The sequence below is a fragment of the Hypomesus nipponensis genome, chromosome 9 (genome assembly GCF_054491055.1).
Source record: "Hypomesus nipponensis isolate SF chromosome 9, ASM5449105v1, whole genome shotgun sequence".
NCBI lineage: Eukaryota > Metazoa > Chordata > Actinopteri > Osmeriformes > Osmeridae > Hypomesus > Hypomesus nipponensis.
The window spans coordinates 5,399,068-5,416,791 of NC_140369.1; the positions used below are offsets into that span (position 1 = coordinate 5,399,068).

A 17,724-nucleotide genomic window follows, 5' to 3' on the forward strand; every position below is an offset into this window, starting at 1 on the left:
CATATTAACATAGTCACACACACTCACAAGTTCACAAGCACAGACACCCACACGCATAATAACATGCTCACACACATACTCACACACACACACTGACTCACCTCTCTTATCAGTCTGGTCTTGGTGATGCATATCAACCTGCTTCCAGCCAGACTCTGTAAACAAAGAGAAGCCAGCAGCCAGTCGCTGTCTCTTGTGCAAAACATTACAATAAGAGCACTCAATAGCCCGCTCATAAACATCTTACAAGCTTTTGTGAACCATGACGTCAGTGGTGGAGTCAGAGCTATATTTGAAGACTATTAACAGCCTAAGACACCCAACAGGAGTGTAACACAACGACAGCCTGGGCATGGGCTTGAGGCAGTTCACTACTGGATTTCCTGTCTACTTTCAAACTCAGCAACATTCATCATGTCTTGATAAGGGGTCCGTTATTCCTCCCTCCTGTGGTTTTCTGTGCAGAAGGATAATCTATCTCACTGGTGGACATGGGACGTTTCTCTGACGAGGTCATTTCCTGGTTTCACGCTCATGGAATATGTGAAAAACCGTAAACACAATCCACACGGCGGACCGAGGATAAAAAACAAGGACCTTTTCTGCAAGGTTTTCCCTTCTGTCTCCCGGAGGCCTTAGTGTTGGTCACGTGCTGTGCCGATGAGTAATGCGGCAATGGATTGTGTGACTACAGTCCAGGCGGGGCGGAGAGTGGAGCGGTGGGCTCGGTTTCAGGATCTGCTGTTGGCATTGGTGCTCATGTTGTCCCAGGAGTCATGGCTGCCATCCTGTGTGCCGCCTCTCCCCAGGCTCTGCTTCAACACTCGCACTTCCTGAAGGTCACGTTGCACCGTCTGCTGACAGGTAGCTGAGCTTTCTCCTGCAGAGGTCGTTTGTCTCGGTTCCAACCCATGCCTGAGGAGGTCACATGTAGGCCCATGTTAATGTCATTGTCATGTTATTATCATCTGTTTTTTTTCTTCTTCGCGCCACTTGATATTTCAGAGGAATGTTGTGAATTTCACGTCTGGTGTTCGTCTGTTTTTCAGCACTCTCTCTAGGATTATATCACCATAATAAGTCATGTCATGTTTGAGTCATCAGCTCCACTTGTAATTAACCCTCTAGGTTTTTGTCCATTTTCACAGCCTGTTACATCCAGATAAGATATCTTGATTCAACACCATTGTACAGTTCATCCACCTGCTTTCAGTCACATGTTCCACGGGTATTATCGGGTTGTTAGTGAGTCACAGTGCTTTATATTGTACTGTTCTCTAAAAGAGTGGTCATGAATCACCCTTATCAAGGAACATGTAAAACCATGCTTTATCAAAGTTGTTCGTAATATACCAACCAAGGTCTCTGAGTGCGTGCTTAGCATTAAGATTAAGAAAAAGAATAATTTAGATAAATTAACTTTCCGTCAGTGCCTTTTGTCTGTTTTCATCATTTCATTTAAACAGGGAGTGAGCACTGTAGTGCAGCCTCACTTAGAATGCTCTCCCTTCATTCAGAAAGAAGAAGAGTTATGAGTGTCAACAAACAAATAAAACCAGCGCCCCTTTATGACAAGCACTATCACAGAGGTCTTCGCAGATGCCCGCGGATCGTCACCTTTAACCACTGTAAACCCCTCAAGGTAGACTTCCAGGAAAACGGAAGACGAAAGACGGAACAGCACAATAGCGTCTGGTAGACAGTACTGTACGTGTGACCTGGATCCTGCCGTCTGTGGTCCTCCCTCTCACCCTGGGAGCCTCAGAGAAACAGCTTCCCTGGGGCACCGAGTCACGATGTGGAGGGTCATTCCATTCTGTTCCTCTCCGTAGCCAGCTTTCCATTTCCTGGGTTCTGTAATGAGGTTACTGTGGTTAACCCCCCACCTGTCTTATCGAAGCCCAGCAAGCCTTGTGTAATGGGACCGCTTTTGTTTATAGCAAGGCAGCATCGGTTACAGCATGCTGACTATTGAAGTGTCTCGCTGTGTCGGACAATGTTGGTCGATGCCTTGTTTGGTGTGGTGTCCAGTCCTGCAGTTTGCTTTGAATCTGCTGTCTTTCTGTTGTCTGTTTCAGATCTTCACACGCTACGGAAAGTGCTACACATTTAACTCGGGCCAAGATGGCCGCCCGCTCATGGTGACCATGAAGGGAGGCATGGGGAACGGCCTGGAGCTGATGCTGGACATCCAGCAGGACGAGTACCTGCCTGTGTGGGGAGAGACCGGTGAGTTACCTGAGTCACGTCTGTTCACATCAGTTTAGTTGAAAAATGTTGGTTTGATTCAGTTTTGTTGCATTTGGTTGTTACATTCAACTGCCGTTTTTCAGTTCTGTTCAGGAAAATCAAACTTTTCTTGTCTGTGATCTTTATTCGTACAGAAGAACTGAGTTCTTGTGATATTATGTTGACATAGAAATGTCACTCTGTGACACATCTTCATAAGAATACCCCTAACTCCATAACTCCACTGATGATTAATAAACGCCGTAATGTCAAATTTAATGGTGTCTTTGGAATGAAAAATTCTCATTTCTAACGTCCTTCTTTGGTCAAATGTCATTTTGTGACATATTTAAGTGCAATTTATTAGCACAAGGTGCTCAAAAGTACTTTGAGACGGTGTTACATAGCTAAAGGACATATTTAAGACAGAGAGAGGCTTCTATGACTGACAGGTCTCTTGCCAGAGTATAAATCATGGTCCCAAAATGTACACAGGACACAGTCCAACCACAGTAGGGGGCATTATCGACTGAACCTCAATCATATAGAGATTGATTTATGAAATGTCCTCCTTATAGTGATATGACGCTATCAGTTGTCAGCCATGTTTACTGTCTGTATGCATCATACAGAACCAATGGAAGATGAGAAAAATCAATGATGGGACTCGTGTCTACTTCTCTACACTGTTTCTTTGTGACAGCCCACATAAAGCTAGACTGCGTGAAATTGTACTGAGAGTATTGTGTACTGAGCTGTATTTCACACACAAAAACTCTGTCGATATTTACATTTGAATTCCCGAACCGCCTTCAGGGCTACATATCAATATTTTAACTGTCTAAGGATGACAGATTGCGAGGATATGAAAGATGGCCTGGATTCCTTAAAAGACGGGTTGGCTTCAGCTCTGGTTATATTATGTGTTGCTAACAGCCCGAAGTGAACACTGTGTTGGCAATGACACAGGCTGGCTCAGTCGCTGACTCCTCAGGACCTGAATGTAACTGGGAATGTCTGTTGCCCTCCTCAAGCACTTTGAGCTGCAATTCTTGTATGAAAAGTGCTATATAAATTAAGTTTTACTTACTTCCTCCTTATCAGAACGCTCCCGCAGAATTCAAGTCATGTTCACCTCTAATTGAAAAGAGAGAAGGACTGTAAGTTCAAGAGACGTGTTATCGGTCTTTCAGAGAGAAGTCAGGAGAGGCCAAAAAATTCTGGATTGTTCCGACACTCTAAACCAGCAATTCTGCTTCCTCATGTTTTTAAGGCTCCTTGGGGTGCGTTTATTCAAATTGTGTATGAATATTTTATAATGACACATTATATTGACATGGATATGACATGAATTTGAATATGACATGAATTTTGACATAAACCTTCCAACTAATAATTAATGTGCTCTAATGGTAGTTGATTGATCCCCCAAAAATGATCCCATGAAGAAATGATATCCTGCCAGAATTAGCAGGACTTATGATCAGTAAATAGCTCAACGAAACAAGTAATCTTTGTTTTCCTCCATCTTTAATACCCCAGCAAGCTGTTGCTCTTTATTTGGGAGACGCCACCTACAGCAAAACAAAGAAAGTTATGACAAAGAAGTTTCCATGCGTTTGATAGTTAGAGACAGGAAGTGGCCCAGGCTGTTCACTAATATGGCTATGCTCTCACAATCAGGCAAGACCATCTGTTCATGCTGTAATGCAGAGAGCCAAGGAGAAGGAAACTGACGGATCCTTTGCTTGTCCTTTTACCCTTCTCATCATTTATAGATTCATTTATCCGTTCTTTCAGTCACGTCCCAAGCATGTCCTCAGAAGCCTGCAGGTCACTTGATCTCAGGGAGGAGGGTAGACTATTTGCAATTTTCCTTTAAATTATTATATCCAATCATATTTTTGTACTTTATATTGATATATTTTTAACTTTCGCTAACACTATTATAATTTCTCAGCTTTTTAGAATGGATTGCACACATTCATATGCTGAAATTTCCCATTAAGAGTCTGGTCTTGCTCCCGACTCCAAGTCTCTCTCCTGTCCGCAGACGAGACGTCGTTCGAGGCGGGAATAAAGGTGCAGATCCACACCCAGGACGAACCGCCCTTCATCGACCAGCTAGGCTTTGGGGTGGCCCCGGGCTTCCAGACCTTCGTATCCTGCCAGGAACAAAGGGTAGGTCGAATACGCATGAAGGGTGAAGTGGGAGACGATTTATTTCAGAGATTTACTTCGGAGATCTAGTCGTGTTTGGAATATGGTATGGTGGATAAATCAAGCACTTGATTAGCGAAGAGCAGGCAGACTGTAGGAGCTAGCTTGACCGTGGTGTATTTTGGCGTCTCTGACCTAAACGAGTGATGATTTATGTGTCCTGAGAGAGTTTAGGAATCCAGTCACTTCTCACCGTGACGGACTGAGTCAGTCTTACTGGTGCATGCTGGTCTATTAAAGCACCTGGCTGAATATTAAAATTAACCCATGTTCCAATCAGAATTGGGCAAGCTTACCAATCTCAACCGCTTGCTAACCCTCAACTTAATTAATTATCATACCTTGCTGGTGATAGCAGTGCATTAACCACACACACACACAACTTGAGTCATGAAAACTGGAAAATGAATTAACAGACTACCTACGTCCTCTTGTTTATTTGAGTGTGTGTCTGTGTGTGTTTTGTGAGTGCATGTGTGTGTTCTGCTGTGATGATGCTGCAGTGAGAAATGCATGCTGTCAATGTCAGTGTTTGTGCGTGTGTGTGTGTGTGTGTTTTTTCCAATCATTTCCATCTTGAACCGTTGCCTCTATGTCAACCCCATTCTCTTCCTCCCTCTCTTTCTCATAACCTCCACCCTCCCCTGTCTCTCTACCTCTATTTCAGCTTTGGCTCCCGTTCAGCCAACCTCTTGCTAACGTGACTGTCCTGTGGTGTCAACATGTTAATGAAATTCAGTGTTCTGTTGACCAAGCATCTTGTCACACACTCGTTTTTTCACTGCATGTTTCCCTCCCAGTCCTGTGTCCACCTTTCTATGTCATGAATAGACATGCTTTCCCCTCCGCTTCCATTTCCTTCACTTTCCATCTCCATTGTTGTCTGTCTCTCTACGCGGCATAGATCATATCCGGCTAATCACGTCAACCTTGTTTGGTTAGCAGAAATTAAGCAACAGCGCGATTAGAATGACATGATGCATTTTTGGGTGTTCTTGCTGTAGACTGGTCTTCAACAGCTACCATCCACCAAAAATGTTCCACACCCGCACACTCTTACTCACTCACCCACACACACACATTCACATAAAGACACACGCACACACAGATTCACTCATACGCACTCACCCACTCACACATCTAAACTGGTAGTCACATTCAGTAAACGCCCACTGATTCAATCCTCCACTTGCACAGTCCACAGAAGAACATGAGTGAAGATGGGTGGTTTTGGATGGCTACATGGTGCAGTACCAGTGGTGGGGGGCTGGGGGGAGGGGGGCTGGGGGGCTGGGGGGAGGGTGCTGCCAAGCATGCTGGGACTATTACTCAGCTGGCTGGAGCTGCAGGCAGGTACAATACAGATGATGAGCTGGTCTGGGTTGACCCAGAGAACCTTCCGGTACTAACCTCCTCGTTTCCACCCCGGTCGGGTTCAACGCTGTGTGCCACTCTGTGAATCCCACCAATCAATCTCAACAAACTCATTAATGACCAAAGTGTGGTTATTACCTTACATAGTACATCTGGTGTTGGTGCTGGCACAGAAATGTGTGTGTGTGTGTGTGGGGGGGGGCTTATTGAATGTGTGTGTGTGGCCTAAACCACTGCATATGATCACATGGTTTAAAGTTTTAGGCATACTCAATTTCTCGGTCCTTGCACATTCAATGGGGCACCGTCTAATTTAATATCTGAAATGCCCTTGATGTCTGCTCTACATGTATTTTCTGCACCACGATGGCCTGTGGAGCCTGACAGGAGCAGACACAGAATAATATACAATGTAATGTAATATATACAGTGTACTATATGCTTATTACTAGTTGTTTTTAGTCAAAGGAATTTAGTTACGTTTAGTAAATCTTCACACATTATCATCAAACAAACTGTGTAGTAACCATCAAAGTAAGAATACAATATAATAAACATTAGTTTAGGATTGAAACAGATCTAGTAATTGGGCAATTCACTGGGCCATCATTGATTGACTGGCTGACGTATGATTGGTTTGGAGATTGGTTAACTGACAGGTTGTTCCCCCTCAGCTGACGTACCTGCCCCCTCCTTGGGGAGATTGCAAGTCGACGCCCATGGACTCTGACTTCTTCAGCAGCTACAGCCTCACGGCCTGCCGTATCGACTGTGAAACGCGCTATCTGGTGGAAAACTGCAACTGCCGCATGGTGCACATGCCTGGTAAGAGCCTCAGCCAGCAGCCCCTGGTCTCCACTCTGCCAGGCGTCTGGGCCAGGATCCAATCCTAGCATGCAGTAAACACAAACGCGTCGTCATGCCAGCGAAATGCCCGTGTCAGCCTCGCTGCTGTGAAGGGTTTCAGATTCTGTTCATCTGCCTGTCTGTTGCTGGGTTGTACTGGTTCTGGTCAGCTGGAGTTAGGGGGCGGGGTCATGCGGTCAGGTGACTGTACGGAGTTTCAGTGGTAGAAAACCATGGTTACGTAAGTTACCTTAGTTTTTAACGTCTTAAAGGTGACATGACATGCTGTTTTTGGATGCTTTTATATAGGCCTTAGTTGTCCCCTAATACTGTATCTGAAGTCTCTTTCCCGAAATTCAGCCATGGTGCAGAATTATAGCCACTACAAGTAGTCCCACAATCAGCTTTCCTCAGAACGCGCTGTTTCTGTGTCTGTAGCTTTAAATGCTAATGATGCTAATGTTTACAGGATGTATCGCAATGGCTCGTTGCCCCCGTTGCTGTAAAATGCCTCGAATTTAGCCATTCTCCTCTGATCACCCTTGTTTGCAGAGGTGCACACTCAGTCATTTCAATGTGGAGAAAGGCGGATATTGCGAGCCATAACACCAACAGCAGAACGGTTATCCAAATAACAAAGAAGTGTACAACACTCGCGTTACAGCGTTTGTATTCACACACACACTTGATGCCATTTATCTTTACGTTAGCAACAGTAACTCAGCTGTTAGCTGCAGAGCTAATGTTACAGCCACATTCTAAGAGTAGCAAGCTAGGTAACCATATACAGTAAAGCAACAAAATGATGTAGCGTTAGTTAACTTACTTGTCCAAGGTTTGTAGCTTGACCAAGGAGATTTAGTAATGATCCAGAATTTAATTTCAGCAAGGCCAGCTTTGAGTTGGCTCAAGTTGAGGAAATGTTTGGAGCAGACATACAACACTTTGGGAAGTTGTGTCGGCGCATTTCCAGCGAAAATACAATTAAGATACGGGTTGTGCAGAGGCTCGGATGAAGGAACAGAAAAAAAGATGTGTGCTTGCATTTGTATATCCAAGCACTGAGCAACTGTTATGCTTCGTTTGTTTGCTCGCCATGATGTCTCTCCAGGAAAAACTGATATCGCACTCGCCCTTGCACGGTGGTAGCTCAGTTTCTCATGGGCGGGCTAGACGATCTGGTCGGGCAAAGCAGAGAGAGGGGAGGTAACCTTCCCCCTATCTACGTCACTAGGGGGAGATTTTCAAACAGCGCAATTGAGCCTTCATTTTGTCAAAGGCGGAGAAGAACACGCAGGGCTTGGTTTACACTTATCGAAAATTCTAGCCACTGGGGGACCAAAGGCAGGCTAGGGGAACTCATATTAATGTTAAATAACCTCATAAAATGAAGTTTTCATGTCATGTCACCTTTAAATTGGGGAAAGTAGCTGGTCGGTGATGCAGACTGACAGTGGACAAATATTCTGCAGGATTGAAATGGAAAGTGGAACGTTCTAGATCTCGAGCTTACTCTGTAATCAGAGTGTAGCCATTAGCCTGCGCTGGTGATTATTTGAATCCGGCAGTTTGTGCTCGAAGGTCTAGCTGTGATAATGCCATCCTCTCAGAGAGTTTCTCCCAGCTGCACACACACACACACACACACCCACACCTCACCCAAGACCTGTCTGCTTCATAAAGATGGATCTGAGAGTGTACCCAAATACGATGAATAATTACAGCAGGACGATAATTGGCTGTGTCCAGGACACATTGTTTCCTGGCTCTGATACGATTGGGGACTTGGAACATAGTGTGTATGTGGGAGAAAGGAACTCAAGTTAATGAATTCAATTTGGAGATCAAATCTAATTCAAGGAAAAATCCTCAGTAGAGATAAGTAATGTAATGACAGACTGACGTAATTCAATTAGAAGGCCGAGTACGCATCTCGACTCAGAAAGCCGTCATCTCTCCGGACTGATTTACAATAAAACGGTACCTAACTCGACTAAGCAGACCCAAGTACAGCTCCTACACTACGTGCGTGCTGTCTCTGTGTTCATGTTAAGTAATATCTGACTTGGACGGCATACTTCTACACATATTCTAGTTTACTTTCCTGGCTTGGTGTAATAGTGCTATTGTGTCGCCAAGTTAAATTGGTGAAACCGGCTACTCAGTTGACTGACTGCCCACCCAACCTTTCCGGATGGCTGGCTTCTCAGTGGAGTATCTGGCCACACAGCGGTTTCAGGGAGGGCATCACGTGTCTGTCAGTTAGAGGACTCTTAGTGATGGAGCCAAGTGAGGATGGAGTCAACGTATTGAGCGAAAGTCCTGTGACAGCTGGTTGACACCTGTGTGGGGTTTCAATCTGACTTCCTGTTTGTCTAGGAGATGCCCCCTACTGCACCCCCGAGCAGTATAAGGAATGTGCCGATCCTGCCCTGGGTAAGCACCACACCACACCCCACACACACCCACCCCCCTTCCCACAATCCAGGATTCTTTTAGAGGGTTCTCCCAAAATCAATCAAAGAACCCTGTATGGTTGTGAGTGGCACCAGTCTTGTCAAACGTGAAACGTTTGATTCCTGACCTCCAGACTTCCTGGTGGAGAGGGACAACGACTACTGTGTGTGCGAGACTCCATGCAACATGACACGCTTCGGCAAGGAGATGTCCTTCGTCAGGATCCCCAGCAAGGCATCGGCCAAGTATCTGGCAAAGAAGTACAACAAGACTGAGCAGTACATTGCGTAAGTCACTTTCGGCGTCAGGTTGAACGGTGAGGGAATCGGGATATTGATCTGAAGGTTGCCAGATCGATTCCCGGCCGTGCCAAATGACGTTGTGTCCTTTAGCAAGGCACTTCACCCTACTTGCTTCGGGGGGAATGTCCCTGTACTTACTGTAAATCGCTCTGGATAAGAGCGTCTGCTAAATGACTAAATGTAAATGGTAACTGTATGAACGACCTTGGTTCCGATGTTAAGCCTCCAGACTGGTCAGGTGATCATACCGCTGTTATATATCACGCACAACCAATAATGCTCACCAGCATTTACAGGATCGTGTTTTTAATACCAGGAAGTCATCTGACGTTGCTGCTAAGTAAGTGTGTCACAACTCCTTCCTTGCTGCCTCCGCCACAGATTCCACATGTGGTTGTGTCTTCTCTGTGTCTGTCAGGGGTGGGGGGAGATACGAGGAGTCTCTGCCGTGGTCCTAGAGACCTCAGGTTGTGTTTCTGGAGTAGAGAGCTGTTGAAGCAGAACCATATTGTTAGATAATATTCTGTCGGAAGATGGGCCAAGGAAAGCACCACAATGAAAAAGAGTTGACTTTGTTTATTAGCTATCAAGCTCGGATCACACCATCAGTCCACAACAGAGTGATAGGCATGAGTGAGAGACATGTCTCTCGGGTGGACATTATATACATGAGCTGGACCATACAAATATAGTAACCACCAAAACATGCCCTTTAACGGTACACATTCCACAACTTAACAGGGAAAACAACACACAGGTGGTTTGGTCATCACTCATCGTTTGTACTATTTTCTGCATGTTGCTCTTTCCAAAGGTGAAAGTAGCATATTCTATATGTGTATTGTCAGAGACCCACTGCGTGACCTCTTGACCACAGCAAGAGACTCAAGCTTCTCTGGTCACAGAAAATCTGCTCATCATATATGGCCACAGATGACTTGTCTGCACTCAGTCAATTAGTTATTTATGTTAAAGTACTGCCAGAGTTCGCCTGCTCGAAAAGTATTAACTAATGCCATTTTCTAGATCTAAATGTGGATGTGCCACTGTTGGTGCTGCTGATGGTTCAAACAAAACCCAGATTTATTTCAAAGCTGTTGAGGCCACATTGGGGGGATTTCATTTGAAACTGTCAGGGGCACTGATATCACCAACAAATATAAATTGGCCTCAAGGCTTGAGGCCACACAGAAAATATAAAACCATAATATTATCTACCCTGGCCTAATCTAATCCTAAACTGTTTTTCGTTTTGTTATTATCCCACTTTAATCCTCCAATCTGAAAAGCTTGGAAGAGTCACACCGGGCCAATTGACAGGTTTTTCAGATCTGGATATCAAATCTGTTTCCCTGGTTGTCCAGGAGTGACGAGGGCTGGGGCAGTGAGCGTGCCCGCTGCTGACAGGATGTGAAAGACATCAGTGCATGTTGTTGACGACGCTGCCTCGCTCTCACGCTTGACTGCTTCAGGAAATAAGGAGCCAAACCGCAAAGGATGTCAGACAGTTACAGAAACACAACATCAGAAGTCCAATTAAGATGCACCCGAGACACAGGAGGGAGGACGTTTATAAATTAAATTTCTTGTAGGTGACAAGATAATTATGAACAACAAGGACAAGTGCTTGTTGATGGAATTAGCAAATAGAAGGAACTCATGTTTATTTTTGAAAGCAGTCATTATATGTTTAAGATGCCACTATATGTATGTTGTTTCAAGTGACTGTTTGACCTCCAAATTGTCACAATTTTGTTGTTTCAATTTTGACAAAAAAATGTTGTCACATTTACTTTGAACTTTTTTTCATGCCCCAAGACAATTCCAACAAAGGGAAGCATCCGTTTTGATCTGAACTCTGGTTTGAAGTCTGACTTATCCCGAAGCAAAGTCCTTGTACTTCATTATTCTCCGGATATTCTGAAAACAAATTGGTGTAAGCTGCCTGAAGTCTTACACTGATCCCAGCTCGTAGTTCTGCAGACGGGACCCGGCCCCTGAAATAACACAGTGTGAAATCAAACAACTGTCATTGGTTTCCCTTGTATTCCTCAATGGCTGGAGATGAGCCGGAGGCAGGTGAGCGTGCGACGTGGCACATCTGCTCTATCTTCTGTAAATTAGAAAACAAACAGATCCCAGGCGCACAAACCTTGCCAGTCGATGCCTCGGTTTAGTGAGAAAAAACGGCTGTGAAGTGCAGCTTACTGAGGTTTAATTGGTGTCTCTTTTGGCAGGGACAACATCCTGGTCCTTGATATCTTCTTCGAGGCCCTGAACTATGAGACGATCGAGCAGAAGAAGGCCTACGAGTTTGCGGGCCTGCTGGGTAAGGAGGAGGGGTTAAACTGCCCCACCAGGGGTCAGAGGTTTCGCCTCCAGGGAGTTTTCCCTGGGATCAGACATTACGGGGAGGTTTGCGGGGGGGGGGGGGGGGGTCTGACCCCCCTAATTAAGACTTTGACCCCCCCAAAAGAGGTAAAAAGGTGTGGGGGGGTTGATACATGCCCTGGAGAAGAAGTTGACCCCCCCCGATTGTCATTGTATAATTCGAACTCAGCTGATGTCACTTCTTCTGGAAGACTCTACTGACATACAGTCAGTTCACCTACTTTAGACAAACGCACTTAGTCTTTTAGCTGATGATTGCTGCTGTTAATGACCAAAATGTATATGTAAGTGGCTGCTAAGAAAAATAATAATATACTGTGTATCTATACTTGAACATAAGCAACAAATAATACTGTTTCTAGAAGGATGCATGAGCAAATTCCTTCTGTTTTAGCCTTTGGATAAATGTAGAGGTGTGGGCCTGCTGACTGAATGTTGTGTGTCCTCCAGGTGACATTGGAGGTCAGATGGGTCTCTTCATTGGAGCCAGTATCCTGACTATCCTGGAGCTGTTTGACTATCTATATGAGGTTGGACATCTCTTTCACTACCTCTCCATGGCTCCATGACTCTAAACTTCATGTCCAAAAGATAAACTTCTGACTGGTTTCAGTTCAATCACTGTGTGCTCAATCTCTTGATTTCTCTTGTCTGGCACTAGTGGAACTAAATGGCTGCTCTCTAAAAAATGCTAATCTCACCCACCTGAGGTTCCAAGCAGACGCTAAGTATTTGAAACTGTATTTTGACCTTGGTCTGCCACCATGGATATCACGGATAGGGGTGTTTTTTCAGATCTGCAAATGATTGCTGGTGTAGAAATGTTTTTCAAGTAAGAGGTTACATCAAAAATGTCAATGAATTGACTTTGCTTGCATACGTCTCTGGGATCTGCAGTGTATGGTGAACATGATTACTTGGAAAGATGGGAAAAGTTGTGTGAGTTTGTTTGCAGGTCAGTCACTCCCAGGTGCAAGCCTCTTAGATGCGTCCTTGCAGCACTCTGACAATGAATACATTAATATTTTCATCATACTACATTTTAGATTCAGTTTTATTGTAATCCATCTCAAGCTTGGGCTACCATTCATATGAATCTGGTCTTTCTTTCTTTTTCTTCTTTCTTTTGATTACATTTGTAAAATGTAATCAGCAGAATATTTTACCTGGATGAGAGAGAAGGAGATGTACTGTTTATAGGCCAGTCTATTCAGGTGCCAAATATAACAAAACACAAATACATATAGTACAGTATAGTCAATGGCTTTGGCACTGTTGCTGCAGGTGATATTCTACTGTGTGTTTGTGTGAGTGTGTGTGTGTGTAGTATGTTTCTGTGTGGATTGTGTGTGTTTCTCTGTGCGTTATAAAGATTCACTTGGCTCCCATCCATAAAGTTTCCCGTCTGTAACACGCTGAAAGCTCAGCAGTAAAAGTTTTTTTTTTCCTTGCAGGTGATCAAGTACAAGCTGTGCCGATGCTCCAAGAAGAAACACAAACGCAGCAACAACAACGACAGGGGAGCGGTTCTGAGCCTGGACGACGTCAAGCGCCATGTCAGTACGCTAGAGCAGAGAACTCGCCATGACAGACAGTTCCCTTACACTGAGACTGACAGGCTGCATAGGGGGGTGAGAGGGAGCAATTGGGAGTGATTGAAAGTGTGAGGGGGAGAGAGGGAGAGAGAGAGGAAGATAGTCTATGTATGTGAGAGAGAGAGGGAGAGGAAGGGAGGGAGGGAGGGAGGGAGGGAGGGAGGGAGGGAGGGAGGGAGGGAGGGAGGGAGGGAGAGAGAGAGAGAGAGAGAGAGAGAGAGAGAGAGAGAGGGGAGAGAGAGAAGGGGAGGGGGAGGGGGAGGGGGAGAGAGATAGGAAGATAGTCTATGTATGTGAGAGAGAGAGGGAGAGGGAGGGAGGGAGGGAGGGAGGGAGGGAGGGAGGGAGGGAGGGAGGGAGGGAGGGAGGGAGGGAGGGAGGGAGAGCGAGAGAGAGAGAGAGAGAGAGAGAGAGAGAGAGAGAGAGAGAGAGAGAGAGAGAGAGAGAGAGAGAGAGAGAAAGAGAGAGAAAGGGAGAGAGAGAGAGAGAAGGGGAGGGGGAGGGGGAGGGGGAGAGAGAGAGGAAGATAGTCTATGTATGTGAGAGAGAGAGGAATAATGAAAAGTGGCTTGGTTTGAGTTTAATCACAGATGGTGGACAGGGCCGGCGGGGCCAGAATTAGAGCTCAGAAACTGTGACAGCCCCTTGATTTCCTAGTCTAAATGAAGTCAGTCAAGTCTAATTGTTGAGTCTGAGTCTGGGGATTGAGAGGGAATCCGCCTGCTCTTTACAGTGACTCGTTAATTCTCCCTTTCATCCTCCTTTACTTCTGCTGTCCGTGTCATGGTGCCCGTGTGCTGAAGACAGTTCCTTCGCACTTTTTCTCTCTCAATGCTTAGGACTGGAAACCCATTTCCTGTTTTTATTTCTCCTTCTCTGCATAATTCTCTCTTTGTTAGTGGATTCCACCTGTGACCGTGTAATGTCCCAACACAGCCAGCCTCAATAGCATCCAAGCAATGGGACTCCTTGTAATGCCAATGATGAAAGACCACGTGGGGTCATTTAGCTGCCTAACCCCATGTGCTTCTCCCTATGCTCCTTGTAGGCTCCCTGTGAGAACTTGAGGACACCAACCACGTACCCTGCCAACATGCTACCTCACCACCCGGGACAGGGCAACTTCGAAGACTTCACCTGCTGAATCGCCCAATCAGAGCCCAGTGGGGAACCCAGTGGTGTCCAACCAAAGTCGACCATACACCAACACTGTCCAGTCAACATGGATTCACGCATAACAAAACAAAAACTATTTTAATAGGGAAACCTTGACAAACTATAAAGGAGAGATGACAAAACCGACAACAACAAAAACTTCAACAACAAAAAATTCGGAGCATTTGAAGAATTGGAACCGCTCTATCAAACGAATATACTTTCGATTGTTTATCCCAGTGTTTTAGGAATACTGCCGCAAAGGAGACTGTTGAAGAAGCGCTGCAGATAGAAGATAGGATCACTGCAAACTAGAGCGCAGTTCAACCGAGCGAGCAGCTTGCCTTTCTAGCAGCGGCGGCAGCAGCAGACTGAGTGTCTCTGAGGCCTGCCCTAAGTGTTAAGCCTACTCCACTGTGCATGTAGCAACATCTCTACCTGCTGCTGTGTCCAACAGGGCTGCAGCCAGGACTCACTGGACCTCAGACGAGAATGTATCTCCGTAAGGGGTTGAGTAAACACGCGTGTGAGGAAGAGTGGTAGAGGTATGTGGTAGATGTACGCAATGTCTACCATTTAGTGTTAAACGTATGGTGAACGTTTTCAGGCCTCCCATCGTGTAGATGCATGCTTGTATCTGTCCTGTGCATGTATTTTTGTTGTATTTTTTTACGTTTTATTATTGCCAAGTTTGCCTCAATGATATACAGGTAAAGGATGTTAATGCTCCCACCTTACTATTGTGTGCGTGTGTGTGTCTGTGTGTGTGTGTCTCTGTGTGTGTGCGTCTGTGTGTGTGTGTGTGTGTGTGTCTGTGTGGTTGTGTGTGTGTGACTGTGCATGTGTGGGGTCTTGTTTGGTCTGACCGTGTGCATAGCATTTATCAATGGGCAGAGCTTAATTTCAGCAACAGGCCTTTTTTTTACTCATGAATGTATGTTTGAGTTGTGAGATGTTTGTGTGTCTATTCTATCATTTAATTTACCATTTTCTTCACCGAAGGGTTTGAGGTGGCGTCAAACATTTAAATTAGCTCTCTATTGATTGGTACAGTAAGGATTTTACTATTATACTATATATGTTCTAGTCGCAAATGTCATATCAAAGCACAATACCACCAATATGTAGAGGTGATGTAAAACTAAAGTAGTATTCTTATTAATATTGTCATATTATCAATGTCTTTTTTGATCATTACTGTATTTATCTGAATCCTTTTATTAATTTCCTTTAATACAAAAACATGCATATTGCCTGGTAGTCCAGTCTCCATCTTTTGAGGTAACAGACTGTGCTATTTATTTACAGTAACAAACAATAATAAAATGTAAATATCATTTTAAAAGTGGTTGTTTTATTTATAGTCATTAAGAGATTTACTCTAAATTCAAGGCTTCTGAGACTAGTAAGTAATGAAGCTGTATTCATTGGTGCGATAGCATATTATACCTCGCTCCAATCCTTGGTCTGCCTTGTTGTTTAATTGTTTTCATTCCTGTGAATACACTATAGACTCCTTTCATCACATTTAGCTGCAGCAGCTGATTAGGTATGTGACCCTTCTTCTCAGGCATTTGGCTGAGAAATCTGAATAATCTGCAATTACTCATATTATCTGACATTCTAATTTATATCACATTTTCTGGATTTAATTTAGCATTAGCTAGAGGGAAGGTGATCAAGCACTAAGATCGATATTACTGCCTACCTCACAAGCCTTCCATTTAGTGTTGTTCACAGACTGTTAGACACAACACTTGTGTTTTGCAGCTGCAGCTGCGAAATGTAATTGCAGCTATGACCTGCTTTGTGACAACAGGATGGATGGGAAATATCCTGCCATGAGTTTTATCAAGATTGCCTGATGCCCAGCCAGCCAGCCAATCAGACCACTTTCTGAAGGCGTCTTCACTACATCTGGTCTAGCCAACTGCCAGTGTGGGATGGGAAATGTGGTTTAGCTGCATCAGTTCATGTGGCTGGAGTTTTTAGCTACCTTTCAAACTTAGTCTTTGTCAAACACCCATTGCATGGCCCCAGCCTAACACCTCAGTCTCAGACAATATTGCACATGGGTATGCGATAACAATTGAAAAATACAAAATTCTTTACTACTATTTGTCACACCTAATTTGTAGAGGTAATATAGAATGTTTTTATATTACACAATATGTCATGCATTGTAGTCTGGCTAAGGGATTCTGAACTGACATCAGCGGCCACTGGACATTATTAAGTCTGATGAGGACTGTAGGGCTTCATGTTAGCTTAACAACACAATAGAAATGTTTTGTCCTTTTTACATTTTTTGATAAAAATTTATTTTCTCTGGAAGAAGATGACACATCCCCAGCGTGTCAGACAGTGAAACCGCCCTCTTGATAAGGGAAAGGCTATTGGCAGCCTGACCTACAAATCTTATGAAAGCTTTTGACCTGGTTGGTTCACATTTACATTTAGTCATTTTGCAGATGCTCTTATCCAGAGCGACTTACAGTAAGTACAGGGACATTCCCCCGAGGCAAGTAGGGTGAAGTGCCTTGTCCAAGGACACAACGTCATTTGGCATGGTAGGGAATCGAACCAGCAACCTTCTGATTAACAACCAGATTCCCTAACTGCTCAGCCATCTTCTTTTTTTAAATGATCTCAAACGAAACATCTTCTCAACATGACTGAAATAAAGGTGAAATGGATTCAATACAAATCTACCACAAGTCATTTTGGTTGCACCTCCCAGCCTAGACCTTCTGATGATGAATACCCCTCTCTATCCAACATCGTGATTCACTGGGGTCACACCAGCGTAACTGATTATAATCCCTGTGATCACTGTGGATGGATGGTCCAATCCTGGCTGCTGCAGCCACAAAGATGTGACAGAACTGATGATGAGATACTTCCTCCATTCATTGTTGCTGTTTCCCTTCAGAGCCCCCACCCAAGGACTCCTGTCAGCCCAAATCACTTATGAACATCTCCCTGTTTTCAATTCCTGACGTTGGTCCTTTTTTTTCTGGTACATTAATTTATTTCCTGTTATGGTTGCCAAGACAATAAATTAATCAAGAATAAATGATGGTGCTCGGTCCTCTCCCCCGAGCGGCCAAGCGTTTGTGTATCAGCGTGAGCACTTGTCTGCCTGCCTCTCTGAA

At 44.5% G+C, this 17,724-nt stretch overlaps 1 protein-coding gene across 3 annotated transcripts in view; it reads left to right on the top strand.

Moving 5' to 3' along the window:
* Positions 1-15,878, top strand: part of asic1b (acid-sensing (proton-gated) ion channel 1b) — a 91,464-nt gene extending 75,586 nt beyond the window's left edge. For all 3 annotated transcript variants that reach the window (XM_084705980.1, XM_084705978.1, XM_084705979.1), the window contains 9 exons: positions 2,079-2,229; positions 4,283-4,410; positions 6,498-6,648; positions 9,049-9,105; positions 9,260-9,413; positions 11,666-11,757; positions 12,270-12,349; positions 13,274-13,375; positions 14,463-15,878. In XM_084705980.1, the coding sequence (XP_084562106.1) occupies positions 2,079-2,229; positions 4,283-4,410; positions 6,498-6,648; positions 9,049-9,105; positions 9,260-9,413; positions 11,666-11,757; positions 12,270-12,349; positions 13,274-13,375; positions 14,463-14,558 (1,011 nt within the window). In that variant the 3' untranslated portion in view covers positions 14,559-15,878. The remainder of the gene's footprint in view (positions 1-2,078; positions 2,230-4,282; positions 4,411-6,497; positions 6,649-9,048; positions 9,106-9,259; positions 9,414-11,665; positions 11,758-12,269; positions 12,350-13,273; positions 13,376-14,462) is intronic.
* The last annotated feature ends 1,846 nt before the right edge of the window (positions 15,879-17,724 follow it).